The sequence below is a fragment of the Eleutherodactylus coqui genome, chromosome 3, assembly GCF_035609145.1.
Source record: "Eleutherodactylus coqui strain aEleCoq1 chromosome 3, aEleCoq1.hap1, whole genome shotgun sequence".
NCBI lineage: Eukaryota > Metazoa > Chordata > Amphibia > Anura > Eleutherodactylidae > Eleutherodactylus > Eleutherodactylus coqui.
This window is the reverse complement of record NC_089839.1, coordinates 264,510,908-264,525,754: the sequence shown is the minus strand read 5'-3', so window position 1 is coordinate 264,525,754 and position 14,847 is coordinate 264,510,908. Positions and strand designations below refer to the sequence as shown.

Below are 14,847 nucleotides of genomic sequence, written 5' to 3'. Positions count from 1 at the left end.
CATGTGGCACACATACCTCTACCACCCAGCAGTGCCAAATGCCACAAAGCAGCACGAACTATCCTATCAGCAGTACAAAACATCACAGTTTAGCTGAAATGAGAGCAGCATTTTACCCCCTTTCCATCCCTCCCCCACTACCAGTAGTAGCACTTCTCCCCGAAGGTTATATTTACATGGCGGAATCCAATGCAGATTTTTCTATGTGCATTCCACCTCTATAAGCACAGCTTTGCCACATATTTCTGATATGTATTTTTCTGCAGATCCACATGTAAATTAAGGGCTTCGTCAGGCAACAGTTTTTGCACTTAAAAAATTCACACAGAGTCTTGAACCCATGAATTTTCCTGCATATTTGCACACCAAAGACCCCATAGAAGTCTATGAGAAGTGCACAAATATGCATTCTATACCCATAATACGCAATACACTGTGCAAAAGCACGTGAAAAAGAACATATCAGGGCCTCATTAGGCTAAATCAGAGCAGTGTTTTTTTTACATGTGCATGTGAACATGCCATGTGTGTGCAAATAATAAGTACTGTGCACTGATACACGCTAAAAATGACTCATTCATGCACAAATTGGTTGCACTGAGATAAGCATATTTGGGCATATGTAGTACCCCACAGTTGGGTACTCCAGCACTTTTGGTGATGATTACAGTGTTAAATTGGGTTTAATGTAATGTATTATAAAAGTGTGAAAGGTTATAATGTTATGTGTTCATATTTCTCACTGAATTACTTGTTCTGTTAATATCCTCCAGCCCGCTGTGTACAGATCACCAAGCAACAGTCAATGGAGTATTTAGCTAGGCTTAGCAAAGAATAGAGAGTCTGGGATTGGTAAAGACCTCTAGATAGATAACAGTTCAAAAAAGAAAAAAGCCAGTGCAGTGGGAAGAGGAACATCTGAAGTGTGAATACTCAAGAGGAGGAGCATTTTAATAACAGAAGAGAGAGAGGAGGAGACAAGAAGGAGATGCTGGTCAGCTACACATAGACACAGCAAGAAAGGAAACCAAGTTAACTAGAGATAGTTCCAACCAGGGATCAAAGCTAGAAGGCAAAACACAGAGGATAAATTTAGTTCCCTGTACCAAGCCCCTGAGAAATCGCAGAAGTCAACAATGCCTGAAAATCTGTCTCTTCTAAAGTCATTTTATGTGAACTATATGCAACAAGTCAAGTTAAACCCTTGACTGCTCTTGAAGAAGAAAACTGTTTTGGTTTACTTTTACACCCTTCCTACCACTGATTCCATCTGAAAACATCTGCACTGAGGTACCACACTAAGCACTCCAGGCAGGACAGACGTTCTACCCCGTTATATTTATTTCTCCACTTTTTAAATTTTTTATTTTTGTTCGGAATGGGTCCCTACCCGTATACGGACTGGTGTCATGACAAAAACAACATCTTTCCCTATCTGACTCCGATAAGCAGTGCCCCACTGCAGTATCACCACTGCATCAGTATATTGGGTGGGGTCACAGAGCGATGGGCCCCAGCCAAACCAACTTTTGAATGATCTATCCTGAGAATAGGTCATCAATAGTATTTTCATAGAAAATACCTTTAATCTAAAAAAGCTTTATTCACACAGTGCAGTTTTTGTACCATTTCAGGATAGCATATAGTTTAAAAGAAACGTGCTATAAAGATATACATTACTCCACATGATGTATATATTTTCTGCACTGTTAGGGCGCCCACCCACTGGCGATTTTTTTTCCTTTGCGTTTTACGTTTTTTCTCAAGAGCAATTAGTTTTGAATGTACTCCTGTCCACTGGCGTTTTTTGTTTCAGTCCATTGCAATTTTTAACATAGGAACTGTCAGTTGCATATGTGTCCTTATTTTTCTCTTAATGCACCCATGAATGTCAATGTAAATTAACGCAAAAAGCCGCGAAAACGCCGCGAAAAACGTTTTTCACGCACGAAAATCGCAAACGCCAGTGGGTGGGCGCCCTAAAGCTGGTTTTCCGGGACATAAAAAGTTAAATGAGCTCCACAACTCACAAACTTCAGTGGTGATTCTACCATGAATGCTGAAGCCTCTGTGTGGTGGAGTAGTCAAGCACACAATGAATGGCACATGACCATTGGCTTCTGGGTACCATGCAACGGACACCAGAGCTGTAGAGCTGGATGGGGATCTGCCAGGATAGGCGAGCATACAATTCTATTTAATTTTAAGCCCATTTAACTTTTTTTATGCCTCGGAAGAGCACTTTAACCCCTTAATGACATGGCCTATTTTGAGCTTAAGGACCAAGCCTTATTTTTCAAATCTGACATCTGTCACTTTCTGTGCTAATAACTTTTGAATGCTTTTACTTATCAAGGTGATTCTGAGATTGTTTTTTCGTGACATATTGTACTTTATGTTAGTGTAAAAATTTCATCAATAAATTTTGTCCTTATTAGGAAAAAAAATCCAAATTTACTGAAAATTTGGAAAAATTCACAATTTTCAAACTTTGAATTGTTTTCTTTGTAAGATAGAAAGTCAAACACCACAACATAGTTATTAATTAACATTTCCCATAGGCCTACTTTACACAGCAATCATTTTTTAAGTGTTATTTTACTTTTTGCAGACTCCACAAAGTATATAAATTTAGCAGTAATTTTTCACATTTACTAGCAAATTTCAAAATCTAAATTTTTTAAGGACCAATGCAGTTCAGACATAGTTTTGCCGAGCCTGTATATCAGAATCCCCCATGAATTGCCCCATTTTAAAATCAGCACCCTTCAAAGTATTCAAAATGGCATTTAGAAAGTTTATTAACCCTTTAGATGTTTTACAGGAATTAAAGGAAAGTGCATCAAAAATTAGAACAGTTCATTTTTTTCTACTGATTTTCAATATAAAACCTTTTTTTATATAAAACAGTAGGAGTTAGCAAAGAAACAAAACTTGGAATGTATTACCCAGATTCCGCAGTTTTTAGAAATGCCCCATATGTGGACGTAGCCTGTTGTATGGGAACATGGTAGGTCTCAGAAGGAAAGGAGCGCTTCTTGTCTTTTTGAATGCAGATTTGGCAGGAATAATTTTCAGACCCCATGTAGTGTTTGCAGTGCCCCTGAGGTAGCAGTACATTTGAAACCCCCAATAACTGACCCCATTTTGGAAACTACACCCCTCAGGGAATTTATTAAGGGGTGTAGTGAGCGGTTTGAACCCACAGATGTTTGAGGAATTTTTTTTAACAGTTTGAGTTCAATACGAAAAAATCCAATTTTTCACATAATGTTTAGCTTTAGGCCCAGATTTTCATTTTTCACCAGTGGCAGAAGGAAAAACGTACCCCATGATGCGTTACCCAGTTGCTCTCGAACACGGAAATGCCCCATATGTGGACGTAGCCTGTTGTATGGGCACATGGCAGGACTCAGAAGGATAGGAGCGCTTCTTGGCTTTTCGAATGCAGGTTTTGCTAGAATAATTTTCAGACCCCATGTAGTGTTTACAGTGCCCCTGAGGTACCAGTGCATTTGAAACCCCCAACAACTGACCCCATTTTGGAAACTAGACCCCTCAGGGAATTTTTTAAGGGGTGTAGTGAGCGGTTTGAACCCACAGATATTTGAGGAATTTTTTTTAACAGTTTGAGTTGAGAACGAAAAATTCAAATTTTTCCAATAATGTTCAGCTTTAGGCCCAGATTTTCATTTTTCACCAGGGGCAGAAGGAGAAAACCTAGTCCATAATGCATTACCCAATTACTCTCGAGCACGGAAATGCCCCATATGTGGATGTAAACTGTTGTTTGGGCAAATGGCAGGGCTCAGAAAGAAAGGAGCGCTTTTTTTGAATGCAGATTTTGCTGGAATAATTTTCAGACCCCATGTAGTGTTTACAGTGCCCCTGAGGTACCAGTGCATTTGAGACCCCCAACAACTGACCCCATTTTGGAAACTAGACCCCTCAGGGAATTTTTTAAGGGGTGTAGTGAGCGGTTTGAACCCACAGGTATTTGAGGAATTTTTTTAACAGTTTGAGTTCAATACAAAAAAATCACATTTTTCACATAATGTTCAGCTTTAGGCCCAGATTTATATTTTTTTAACAGTGGCAGAAGGAAAAAACGTACCCCATGATGTGTTACCCAGTTGCTCTCGAACACGGAAATGCCCCATATGTGGACGTAGCCTGTTGTATGGGCACATGGCAGGACTCAGAAGGATAGGAGCGCTTCTTGGCTTTTTGAATGCAGATTTAGCTGGAATAATTTTCAGACCCCATGTAGTGTTTACAGTGCCCCTGAGGTACCAGTGCATTTAAAACCCCCAACAACTGACCCCATTTTGGAAACTACACCCCTCAGGGAATTTTTTAAGGGGTGTAGTGAGCGGTTTGAACCCACAGGTATTTGAGGAATTTTTTTTAACAATTTGAGTTGAGAACGAAAAATTCACATTTTTCCAATAATGTTCAGCTTTAGGCCCAGATTTTCATTTTTCACCAGGGGCAGAAGGAGAAAACGTAACCCATGATGTTACCCAACAGGGAAATGCCCCATTTGTGAATCTAAACTGTTTTTAGGACGCAGAGCTCAGAAGGGAAGGACTTAGCATGTGGCTTTATGTACAAGCTGTGCGAAGTACATCAGGGTAAGGGCGCCCACCCACTGGCATTTTTTTTCCCCTGCGAAATTCGCAGCATTTTTTTTCTGCAAGGGTCTATGGGACTTGTAATGTTAAAGTCGCGATAGCGCAAAATCGCAATTTACCGTGAATCGCGGTAAATTGCGATTTTGCGCGATCGCGATTTTAACATTACAAGTCCCATAGACCCCTGCAGAAAAAAAAAGCTGCGAATTTCGCAGGGGAAAAAAAACGCCAGTGGGTGGGCGCCCTTAAACGTCAGGGCAATAAAAAAATTAAAATTTCAGGGACGTGTGGTAGATCTTAAAACACTCATTTATACAGAGGCCGGGTTGTGTGGGGCACGTTTCACACTGGTATATGGTGTCTTTTCTTATCCCCTGTTTGTAGCACACTCTGCACCTCTTTTGGGTCCTTCCCTTCGTCGCAGTGGAGGGAATTTCACTGAGAAAATGCTGCCCTGGTACAATTCTTGTGGCCTCGCTTCCAGAAGTACTGGGCCTCTCCCCCACCTCCTGGTCCCCAAATATTAGGTCCTTGATAACTTCCTCTTGAAATTCAAGGAATGTCCCCCTGTGGCCTGCACCTCGGAACAGCACGTAGGCATTATACAGTGCCATCTGTACGAGGTGCACGGCCAGTTTTTTGTACCACACCCGTGTTTTCCGCATGTCTCTATAGGGCTCCAGTACCTGGTCTGATAGATCGACCCCTCCCATGTACTTATTATAGTCGAGGACGCAGTCTGGTTTGGGGGTCTCTGCACTGGTACCTCGTACTGGGCAGGGGGTACTGCTGTGGCCGTGTATTGTCGTCAACATAAGGACATCCCTCTTGTCCTTATATTTAACGCACAATACATTGTCGCTGCATTGGGCCCGGCTCTCACCCCTTCTGAGCAGTTGCCCAAGCAGCGTCTTAGGGAGGCTTTTTTGATTTTTCCGAACAGTGCCACATGCCACTGTTCCTCTGGAAGCGAGGCACTGAAACAGGGGGACACTGGTATAAAAGTTATCCAGGTACAGATGGTAACCCTGGTCTAATAGTGGGTGCACCAGTTCCCACACTATTTTCCCTGTTACTCCCAGCATGGGGGGGGGCATTCTGGGGGCTCAATTTTAGTGTCCTTCCCCTCGTAAATACGGAACTTGTGGGTGTACCCTGATGTACTTTCGCACAGCTTGTACAACTTCACACCATACCGTGCCCGCTTACTGGGCAGGTACTGGCGGAATTTTAGCCTCCCCTTGAAGTGTACCAGGGACTCGTCTACTGCAATGTTTATCTGTGGGGCATACGCCTGGGCAAACTTGGCGTTAAAATGGTCTATTACGGGCCTGATCTTATACAACCGATCGTAATTGGGGTGATCGCTGGGGGGGGGGGCACAGCTGGTTGTCATTGTAGTGCAGAAATTTTAAAATACACTCAAAGCGCGTCCTCGACATCGCCATGCGGAACATTGGGGTGTGGTACAAAATATCGGTAGACCAGTACGCCCTGATTGTTGGCTTCTTTATTAGCCCCATGGTTAGTATAAGCCCCCCAAATTTTTTTATCTCTGGTGCATCCACAGGGGTCCACTTATCGGGTCTGGCATAGCTGGAGGTGGGATTTTCTTCTATAAAATTCTGGGCGTACAAATTCGTCTGGGTAACAATGTGGGCAATGAACTCTTCAGAAAAAAAAAACTTGAAGAAGTCCTTCCCTCTGAGCCCTTCCGTGTCAAATTGAATCCCTGGGTTCCCAATAAAATCAGGGATCTGGGGTCTGTAATCTTCCGGGGTACTCCAGTGAGCATCTGATGCATTGGGGTCAGTGGCGGTCCTTGGACGCCTTCTCGGGGGTGCAGGGAGCTCAGACTCCCTGGATGAGGATGAGGAGTCAGAGAATGCCAAAAAAGTGGGGTCGTCATCACCACTACCTGAGTCCGAGTCTGATGCAATGATTGCATACAGTTCCTCTGAATTGTACCTCCTGCGGGCCATATTTATATAAAATGGGGCACACAGGGAAAGTTTTATTAGATGGGACACTGCGGGATGGGGTGACCACGGGACGGGGGTCGGAAAGAACGCGGAAACTTATGTGGTGTATTCACGTAAGTGTTTTTTTTTTTTCCTTTTTTTTTTTTTTTACACAGACGAATACACTGACACAACACGGACTAACGACACACTACACACTAGACGGACTAACGACACGCTACACTAACTAATGACGGGTGACGGGACAGGTAACGAAATGGGAACAACAGGAACTTTTTTTGTTTTTTTGGTTTTTTTTTTACACAGACGAATACACTGACAGTACACGGACTAACGACACGCTACACACTAGACGGACTAACTAAACGCTACACTAACTAATAACGGGTGACGGGACAGGTAACGAAATGGGAACAACAGGAACTTTTTTTTTTTTTTTTTTTTTACACAGACGAATACACTGACAGTACATGGACTAACGACACGCTACACACTAGACGGACTAACTAAACGCTACACTAACTAATAACGGGTGACGGGACAGGTAACGAAATGGGAACAACAGGAACTTTTTTTTTTTTTTTTACACCAAGGGATACACTGACTACACGCTGCGCTACACTACACTGCTGATCGCACGCTACAGCTCACTCACTACACTTCTGATCACACACTACAGATCCCTCACTCACTACACTACACTGCACTTCTGATCACTCACTCCACTCTGCTACACTACACTGCCTGATCAATCACTCACTACACTACACTGCCTGATCAATCACTCACTACACTCACTCCACTACACCACACTGATGACTAACTCCTCTCCACTACACTGATCACTAACTACACTCCACTACACTACACTCCACTCCACTCCACTACACTACACTACACTGATCACGCTCTCCCTGCCTAATCTACACACTAATCGCTCTTTTTTATCACAGTAGGTGCTCTATCTACAAGCACCGGATGCTTGCACATGGAGCCCCTACTGTAAACAGCGCGAAGTCCGCTGCTGCGCTGTGATTGGTCAGGGAGTTTTTCCCTGACCAATCACAGCGATCGTGGGGGAGGGACCGCTCTGATTGGTCCCCAGCCCGGACGCAGCACTTGTCTGCTGACTATGTCAGCAGACATCACTGCTGTCTCGCCGCGATTGTCACCGCGGCGACACTTTAATGACATGACGTACCAGGTACGTCATGTTGCGGGAAGTATCCCGCTACCATGACGTACCAGGTTCGTCCAGGAGCGGGAAGGGGTTAAGGTACCTTTACACAAGGCAATCATTGCCCGAATAATCACAGGAAACAGCAAATTCAGCAATAGTCATATATTGTGTGTACACGCAGCCACCAACAGGGCACACGCTACTATCAATCCATGTAAACAAGCAGCCATTCATCTATGAGCAACTGCCTGTTTTCAGTGAATGGAGATTGGTGATTGGAAGAGATCTCCAGCCACTCCATCTCCATTCTCTGAACAGCTCTCGCTAACATAGTAACACAGTATATTAGGGCACTTTGTGATTGTCCCCAGCAAGAGAAACCACGTAATCTTGTAGATATGATACCTTTTAATGGCTAACAAAAATACATGATGTTACAGTGAGCTTCCGAAACGTTGGTTTTGTAGCCCATGTTTCCCCATGGAGCCTTCCTTTCTGTTGTATCGTATGAAAACGTGATTTTCGTGCGGTGCGACGCAACTTTGACAGTAGAAAATTCTACTGTCAAAGCCTAATCTAAGTCCTAGCTGCAAAAAAAAAAAAAAAAAACCCCACATACATTAATTACCTTATAAGCGCTCTCTACCGCCGCAGCTTGTCCCCGGGTCCCGGCACGGTTTCTCTTCATCATCTTCTGGCCGGGAATTGAAAAATTCCTGCCTCCTGGAAGGACTGGCTGTGATTGGCTGACGCTTAGTCAATCATAGCCATTGCTAGATGAATGGCTGACATTGAACCAATCACAGCCATTCATCGGGTGCTGGCTGTGATTGGCTAAGCATCAGCCAATCACAATCAGTGCTTCCAGGAGGTGGAGATTTCTCAACCCCCAGCCAGAAGATGATGAAAAGAAACAGTGTCGGGGACTGAGAAGAAGCTGCAGCAGCTCCCCAGACAGCGTGGGGGAGGGGATGTATACTTATTTTTTACTTCAGGTACAGCTTATTTTCGGGGTAGGGCTTATATTTCAAGCATCCCCCCCTTCCCTGAAAATCCTCGCATGTGATGCTACGAAGTCGAGAAGACGCAGCAATATCACATGGACCAGTGACACATTTTAGCTGCGTTTTTTTCGCAGCAATGCTGTGTCACCCATGTGAAGGATGCCTTACACGTGTGAAGATAACTTAAGCCTGCAATCACACATGCATTTTGCAGCCAAACACAGGAGTGGATCAAAAAGAGAGAAGTAGCAGATTTTCTTTTACACCTTTCCTTCTTTTTGTATCAATTTCTGTGTTAGGCTTAAAAAATGACATAAAAGACTGCAGGCATGATTATTCTCCTTATTTTTAATGTAGTTTCAGTATTGCCCCAAAGACCAAGTTCCAATGGTCACATTGTATCATTGTGAAGGTCAATCGCCACCAATACTGCTGGTAATTAGTGCTGTATATGTGGCGGTGTAGTTATATTCATCCTCCTACTCACCAGTCATGCTGTGTTCTTTACATGATTAATCATTATCAGCCGGATGGTAATATTGGTTAGATAATTGACCCCAATGGCTGAATAACTAGATGTTTTATTTTCTCGAGGCAAAACCATGATTGCCCATGCGGAGCCAGCCTTAGGGTGGCTTCACACGAGCGTGTTTTTGTGTGTACATAGGTGCGTACATAGGTGCGCGCCCATGTACGTGCAGAAACAAGTGTGAATGCAGGTCGGTGCATTGATTTCAATGAAGCCACAGCTCTGCCGGCAGCCCCTCCATTCTTTTTCATGGGAGAGTTTTACATATAAGCCCTTCCCTGAAAAAGATAAATTTTAGTGTAAAAAAATAAATAAATAAAAAATATACTTACCTCTCCGCCGCTGCTGTGTCCCCCGCAGGGAAGAAGAACACATCTGCCGTATGCAAGATGTTTCCTTCATTCCCATTAGTTAAAATAATTCCCTGCTACTACATCTGCCACATCTTTGACAGATGCTGAAGAGGAATTCTTCAATTCTCAACCGTAGCTATCACACATGTCAGCTGTGGTAGAGGATTTTGCTGCCGGCAATTGATTTCAGGGAAGGGCTTTAAATATAAGCCCTTCCCTGAAAATCAAGTAAAAGTGGTTTAAAAAACAAAGAAAATAGATACTCACCTTGCTTCAGCTGCCGGGGCTCAGCCGCATCTTCTCCTGCTGTCCTCTGCACTGTGGTGCTGATCTATCAGCAGCCGGGGATTTAAAATCCCGCCTGCTGAAAGAGCTGAATGTGATTGGCTGAGGTGCTCAGCCAATCACAGGAAGCTCTCCCAGACACGGGACACGGCAGCAGCGGACAGGTAAGTGTTGAAAACAATGCGTGCATTCCCTATGGTGCACGCATGTCCTATCTTTGCAGGCACACGCCTGTAAAGCACGGACATGTAAACACACCATAGGGAATGCATTGTTGCAAATAGAAGTGTGTTTTCGTGCGTGCATATGCGCACACAAAAACACGCTCGTGTGAAGCCACCCTTAGGCCTATATTTAATATTGCTAGTGGTGTGCCCACATAATTTTTTGCTAGAAAGTTGCTTATAAAATGCGGTCAGAAATACGCAGAAATATACAGCATGGTCTATCTTTTTTTGCACGGCCGATATGCGCACGTAAAACTTGCGTATGTAAACAAAACTATTGAAATCTATAGATTTTATCTACTGCGTGTTGCATGTGCAACTATGTCTGTGTGAAGCCGGCCTTAGACCTGTGTTACAAAATGTATTTGCGCAGCGTTAGGCTTCATTCACAGAATCATATATTGGCCGCGCTTTCACGCCCGGCTGATATACGCTGCCCATCTGATGCATTGGCTTACAATGCATGAGTTCAGATGGGCATATTTTCGCAGCGTAAAAGCGCCTGGCTAGCCAAGATAGCGCATAGGAGCGCATTTCAGCCAGGCGCTTTTACGTAGGCCAGGAAAGATAGTTTAGGGACTATCTTCCTAGCCAGAATACGGCGGCTCTCATAGACCCCTATGGGGGCCTATGGCAGCTGCCGGAGAAGGGAGGGAGTTTAGCAGCGTGACTGCTAAATTCTCACCCCCTTCCCTCGGTATTAGTGTATCTTGACGCCATCAGGAAGTCCTGGTGGAGTCAAGAGTGACTGATTGGCTGCAAAATAAGGCTTGCCTACAGGTACTGGCAGGCCAGTGTAACTATAGTTAGTGCAAAAGTATAGTGGTGCAGCAGCACTCAGCAAAAAATACACCATAGGCAGGTGCGAGGTGAGGACAGGAAAGGGTGCAAGCTCACCAGGTTCCAAAGCTTCCAGAACCACACAGTCCGTCTCCAATAATAAGGATAAGAGCAGCACAACCAATTGTCCAGAAAATATCCTGCTTTATTTTAATCCATACACAGAAGATGTATATAGTTTGTATATAGTCTGTGATGTATCTCATGGGAGGTAGCTTGAAAAAGACTCTTTGGAGCTGAAACGTTGCTGCCCTTTTCTGTGTATGGATTAAAATAAAGCAGGATATTTTCTGGACAATTGGTTGTGCTGCTCTTATCCTTATTATTGGAGACGGAGTGTAACTATAGTGTCCCGGCTAGCAGGCTCCCCACTCGTTCCCAATGCTCGGTGCTCCCGCTGTTCCGTTTCTGCCCCTCATCTGGCAGCAGCTGTTGTGTTCTTGGCGATCTGATGTAATGTCCGCGGGCCTCTGCTCCCCACTCATGCTGCCCCGTTGGCGACCCTCTGCTGAGCCCCAGTGTCTTAGGAGCGATGATCACCGATGCACCGCCTAGAAGAAATGTGAGGCCCGCTGCGGAGTGCCGGTGCCTTAGGAGCGGTGAGCGGTCATCACCACCAAGGCCAGAAGAAATTAGAGAGGCACTAGACAGCTGACGGCTGCCCAGCTCTCACTGCAGCCGACCTAATTGCGAGCGCTGAGTGGGGGAGCGGCTGTGAGGGAGCATATAGGCGCTGGCCAACAGGCTGTCCCAACGGAGCCGGACGACACATGCGGGCCCAGCAACAACATCGGGGTGAGCATGAGACTGGCTGTCAGCCAGCACAGACTCAGCAACTGCTGCCGGCTAATGCAGCAGTGAGGCGGGGGCTGCCTGGGAGCCAGGAACGGGAGGTACGCATACAGTTATCGCTGCACACTGCACATTGCTTTATGGCTGCCCCGCAGCCTCGCGGTTACTTCGGTTCGGCGTACATTATAACATGTTAATGCTGCCATGTAACAAAGGTAACATGCCAGCATTGATAGCTCATGATGTACGCCTAAGAACCGAAGTAACCGTGAGGCTACGAATGCCGGCCAGCCATTAAGCAACGTGTGCAGTGTGCAGCTAGGACCTTGATACCTTCACCCTATCGGGAGCTGGGGTTGTGACAGGGGCGTTCCTCCTGTGAAACCCCTAGCTTCCGGTGGCGTCAAGGTACACTAATACCCTTTCCTCTTCCTCTCCGCCCCTTGCTAGCTGTTTGCAATGGAAGGGGGCAATGTTGAGAGCCGGCGAGGGGACGGAAAGGGGGAGGCAGTTTAGCAGAGTGTTTTGTCAACTTGAAAGGCAACAAGTTCGGAGACGGCTTTAAAGTTGGGCTAGTGGCTTGATACAACACAATTTATTAATACAAATGAATAAATGATCAAATAAAACAAAGTTACATAAAAAAAGGTGATATTGCATAAATGTGTACAACGATTCTCTACAGGTAAAATACATACAGAAAGTGATAAGACATAAACACACTTTACAATACAAATTGCATCGGTTAGAAGAAGGGGCTTTCCTTAAAAACTTCTGCCTGGAGTTCATCTTTTCACAGGAGAAGCCACAGTGAAAAGCAAACAGGTTTCATGGACCAACACTGTAGGAGATCATCTCCTTAGAGGTACAAGATGCTTCTGATGCATTACAATTTGTCTCCTATGGTATTTTATATGCTATAACTGCTTAGTCATCTGCCATATGCTCAAAGCTTTGCATCAATGTTATCAAACTCTAGAATTGAGCAGTTTCTACAAAGTGATAAGATCCAGTTAGACAAGGTCTACCACCTAGACAATAGATATGTAAATGGAAGTCTCCTACAAAGACAGATTTGTTTAATTTGTGCTTACAACCAACATCAAAACCATTCTCTTAGTTACACACAATAAACAGGTAGAACAGGTCTGGGGTTAGGTCCTTAGAATGTGGGGCCTGGTTTATGTATGAAAGCCTGTTTATATATATATATATATATATATATATATATATATATATATATATATATATATATATATGTATAATCAAGAATTAATGACTACAAAATAGCCATAAAACATATTTTCATTACACAGAGCTAAACTGTCGCTAACCGCCCAATGGCAATCCGGGCTCGGCGTATATAATCTGGACTGTCTGAACGGGCGCACGAATGGCTACGCTCATGTGAAAGAGCCCTTAAGCAGCCCTTAAAAATTTTCTTGTGCAATGCACAGTGGGCGGAACCCATTGACTTCAATGGCTTCGTTCACCTGCAGATATTTTGCACATGCTGTATTTTCCTGGACCTTTGTGTACAAAAATGGCAGATATTAAACTAAGTACCTTAATTGTCCATTTCAATGAAAGGGAGCATGGTTGTGCGTTTTTTTTTTTTTGCACACGCAAATGCGCATGATTTCCGCATGCAAAAATATTGTCAAGCAAGTGCATGTGTGTGAAAATACACAACACACATTGTGCAAATAAGCGGCTTGTTGTGTGCCTGTCTGCGCATATTACTGTAATTTTTCAGGCACAAGGCTAGTTCACATGCACGCAAGGCACCCTTTCTATTGTATTTAACAGCTATTTAAAGGCATTCTAGCTGCCTTCTTTTCCTGTGCTTCGCACAGTGATGCATCTTAGCTCCTGCATAATTTTGCACCCACCATAGATTTCAATGGCAGTTTTGCTGCGCAAAACACAGGAAAAAAAAGGCAGGACCTACTCTGCGGTTTTAAAAACCAACCCATTGAAATCAATGGGTTCTATTCTCTCTGTTTAGCTGGCACAGATTTTACGTGCCCAAAAACACAAACACATCTGAACCTCATTAGACTGAATCGCCTTTTAATGCATTGAAAGGGTATGTTGAGCGCATGAGTAAACTGGCCCTGCGTGCGCAAAAAGTACAGTACTATGCACACACGGGCGAAAATGTTTCTCATCCAACCTCATTCATGCGCAAATACTATGGCGAGCAGAGATGCACATCCGGTCATGTGAAGCCGCCTTAATTCTTACCATCATAGATTAAATAGATATAGCAGAATGTATAGACAGGTCTAATTATTGGCCTTGGGTTTTCCTTCTCATCTGTAACGCTAAAGCACTGTTTGTATCCCCTTTGTTGCACGGAGACCTTGATACACAGACTTCTGAACTGTTTACATGGCTAGAAAAATCAAGTTTCACACCTGCCAATTTAACACTCAACCCACTAAGCAGCAGGGATCCAAGTTACTGTAATATGCACTTAGCAAGCGCTGCAGAAGCATGGGCTCCAATATCCCAATCTATTATATATGCACAAACATCTGTTAGACAGCAAAACATGAAAACCAATTTCAATACCTCAATATCCAGTGGGTCCTTGCTCAGCATGCAAGCCATGTTGCTACAATTCTTTAAGTGTCTTTTGTAACAGCTTTGTAAATGAGACTATTATGATCTTTTTTTAGGCTATTTCTGTTTGTAAATTTACTATCAGATCCCGGCCAGGAGGAAGGGGCGCTTCAGTGTGACTGGTGGCTGAGCGGAGGGAGGATTCAGCTGCTCTCCAAAGCATGTGACTTTGTACAAAGTCCATGCTGCTTCCTCTGGACAGAGCTGTCATGATTACGGGATTAAGCAGTGACAAGAAAGTTTTTAGACTTTCTATTTTTACTCTGTTTACAATATGTACTAAAGGATTTTAAAAAATTGAAATTGTATTTATAGAAGCGTGGGGCATGACCAGCAATAATGTCACCGATGTGGGTCTGCATAAACTTTGAGGGCTCAGTCACACAGGCATTT

At 43.9% G+C, this 14,847-nt stretch overlaps 1 protein-coding gene across 1 annotated transcript in view; it reads right to left on the bottom strand.

Annotated features, from left to right (window-relative positions):
* DPYD (dihydropyrimidine dehydrogenase) overlaps nucleotides 1-14,577 on the bottom strand; it is a 1,260,313-nt gene extending 1,245,736 nt beyond the window's left edge. Inside the window, exon 1 of the mRNA XM_066597377.1 lies at nucleotides 14,404-14,577. Within this exon, the coding sequence (XP_066453474.1) occupies nucleotides 14,404-14,442 (39 nt within the window). The 5' untranslated portion in view covers nucleotides 14,443-14,577. The remainder of the gene's footprint in view (nucleotides 1-14,403) is intronic.
* Between the last annotated feature and the right edge of the window lie 270 nt (nucleotides 14,578-14,847).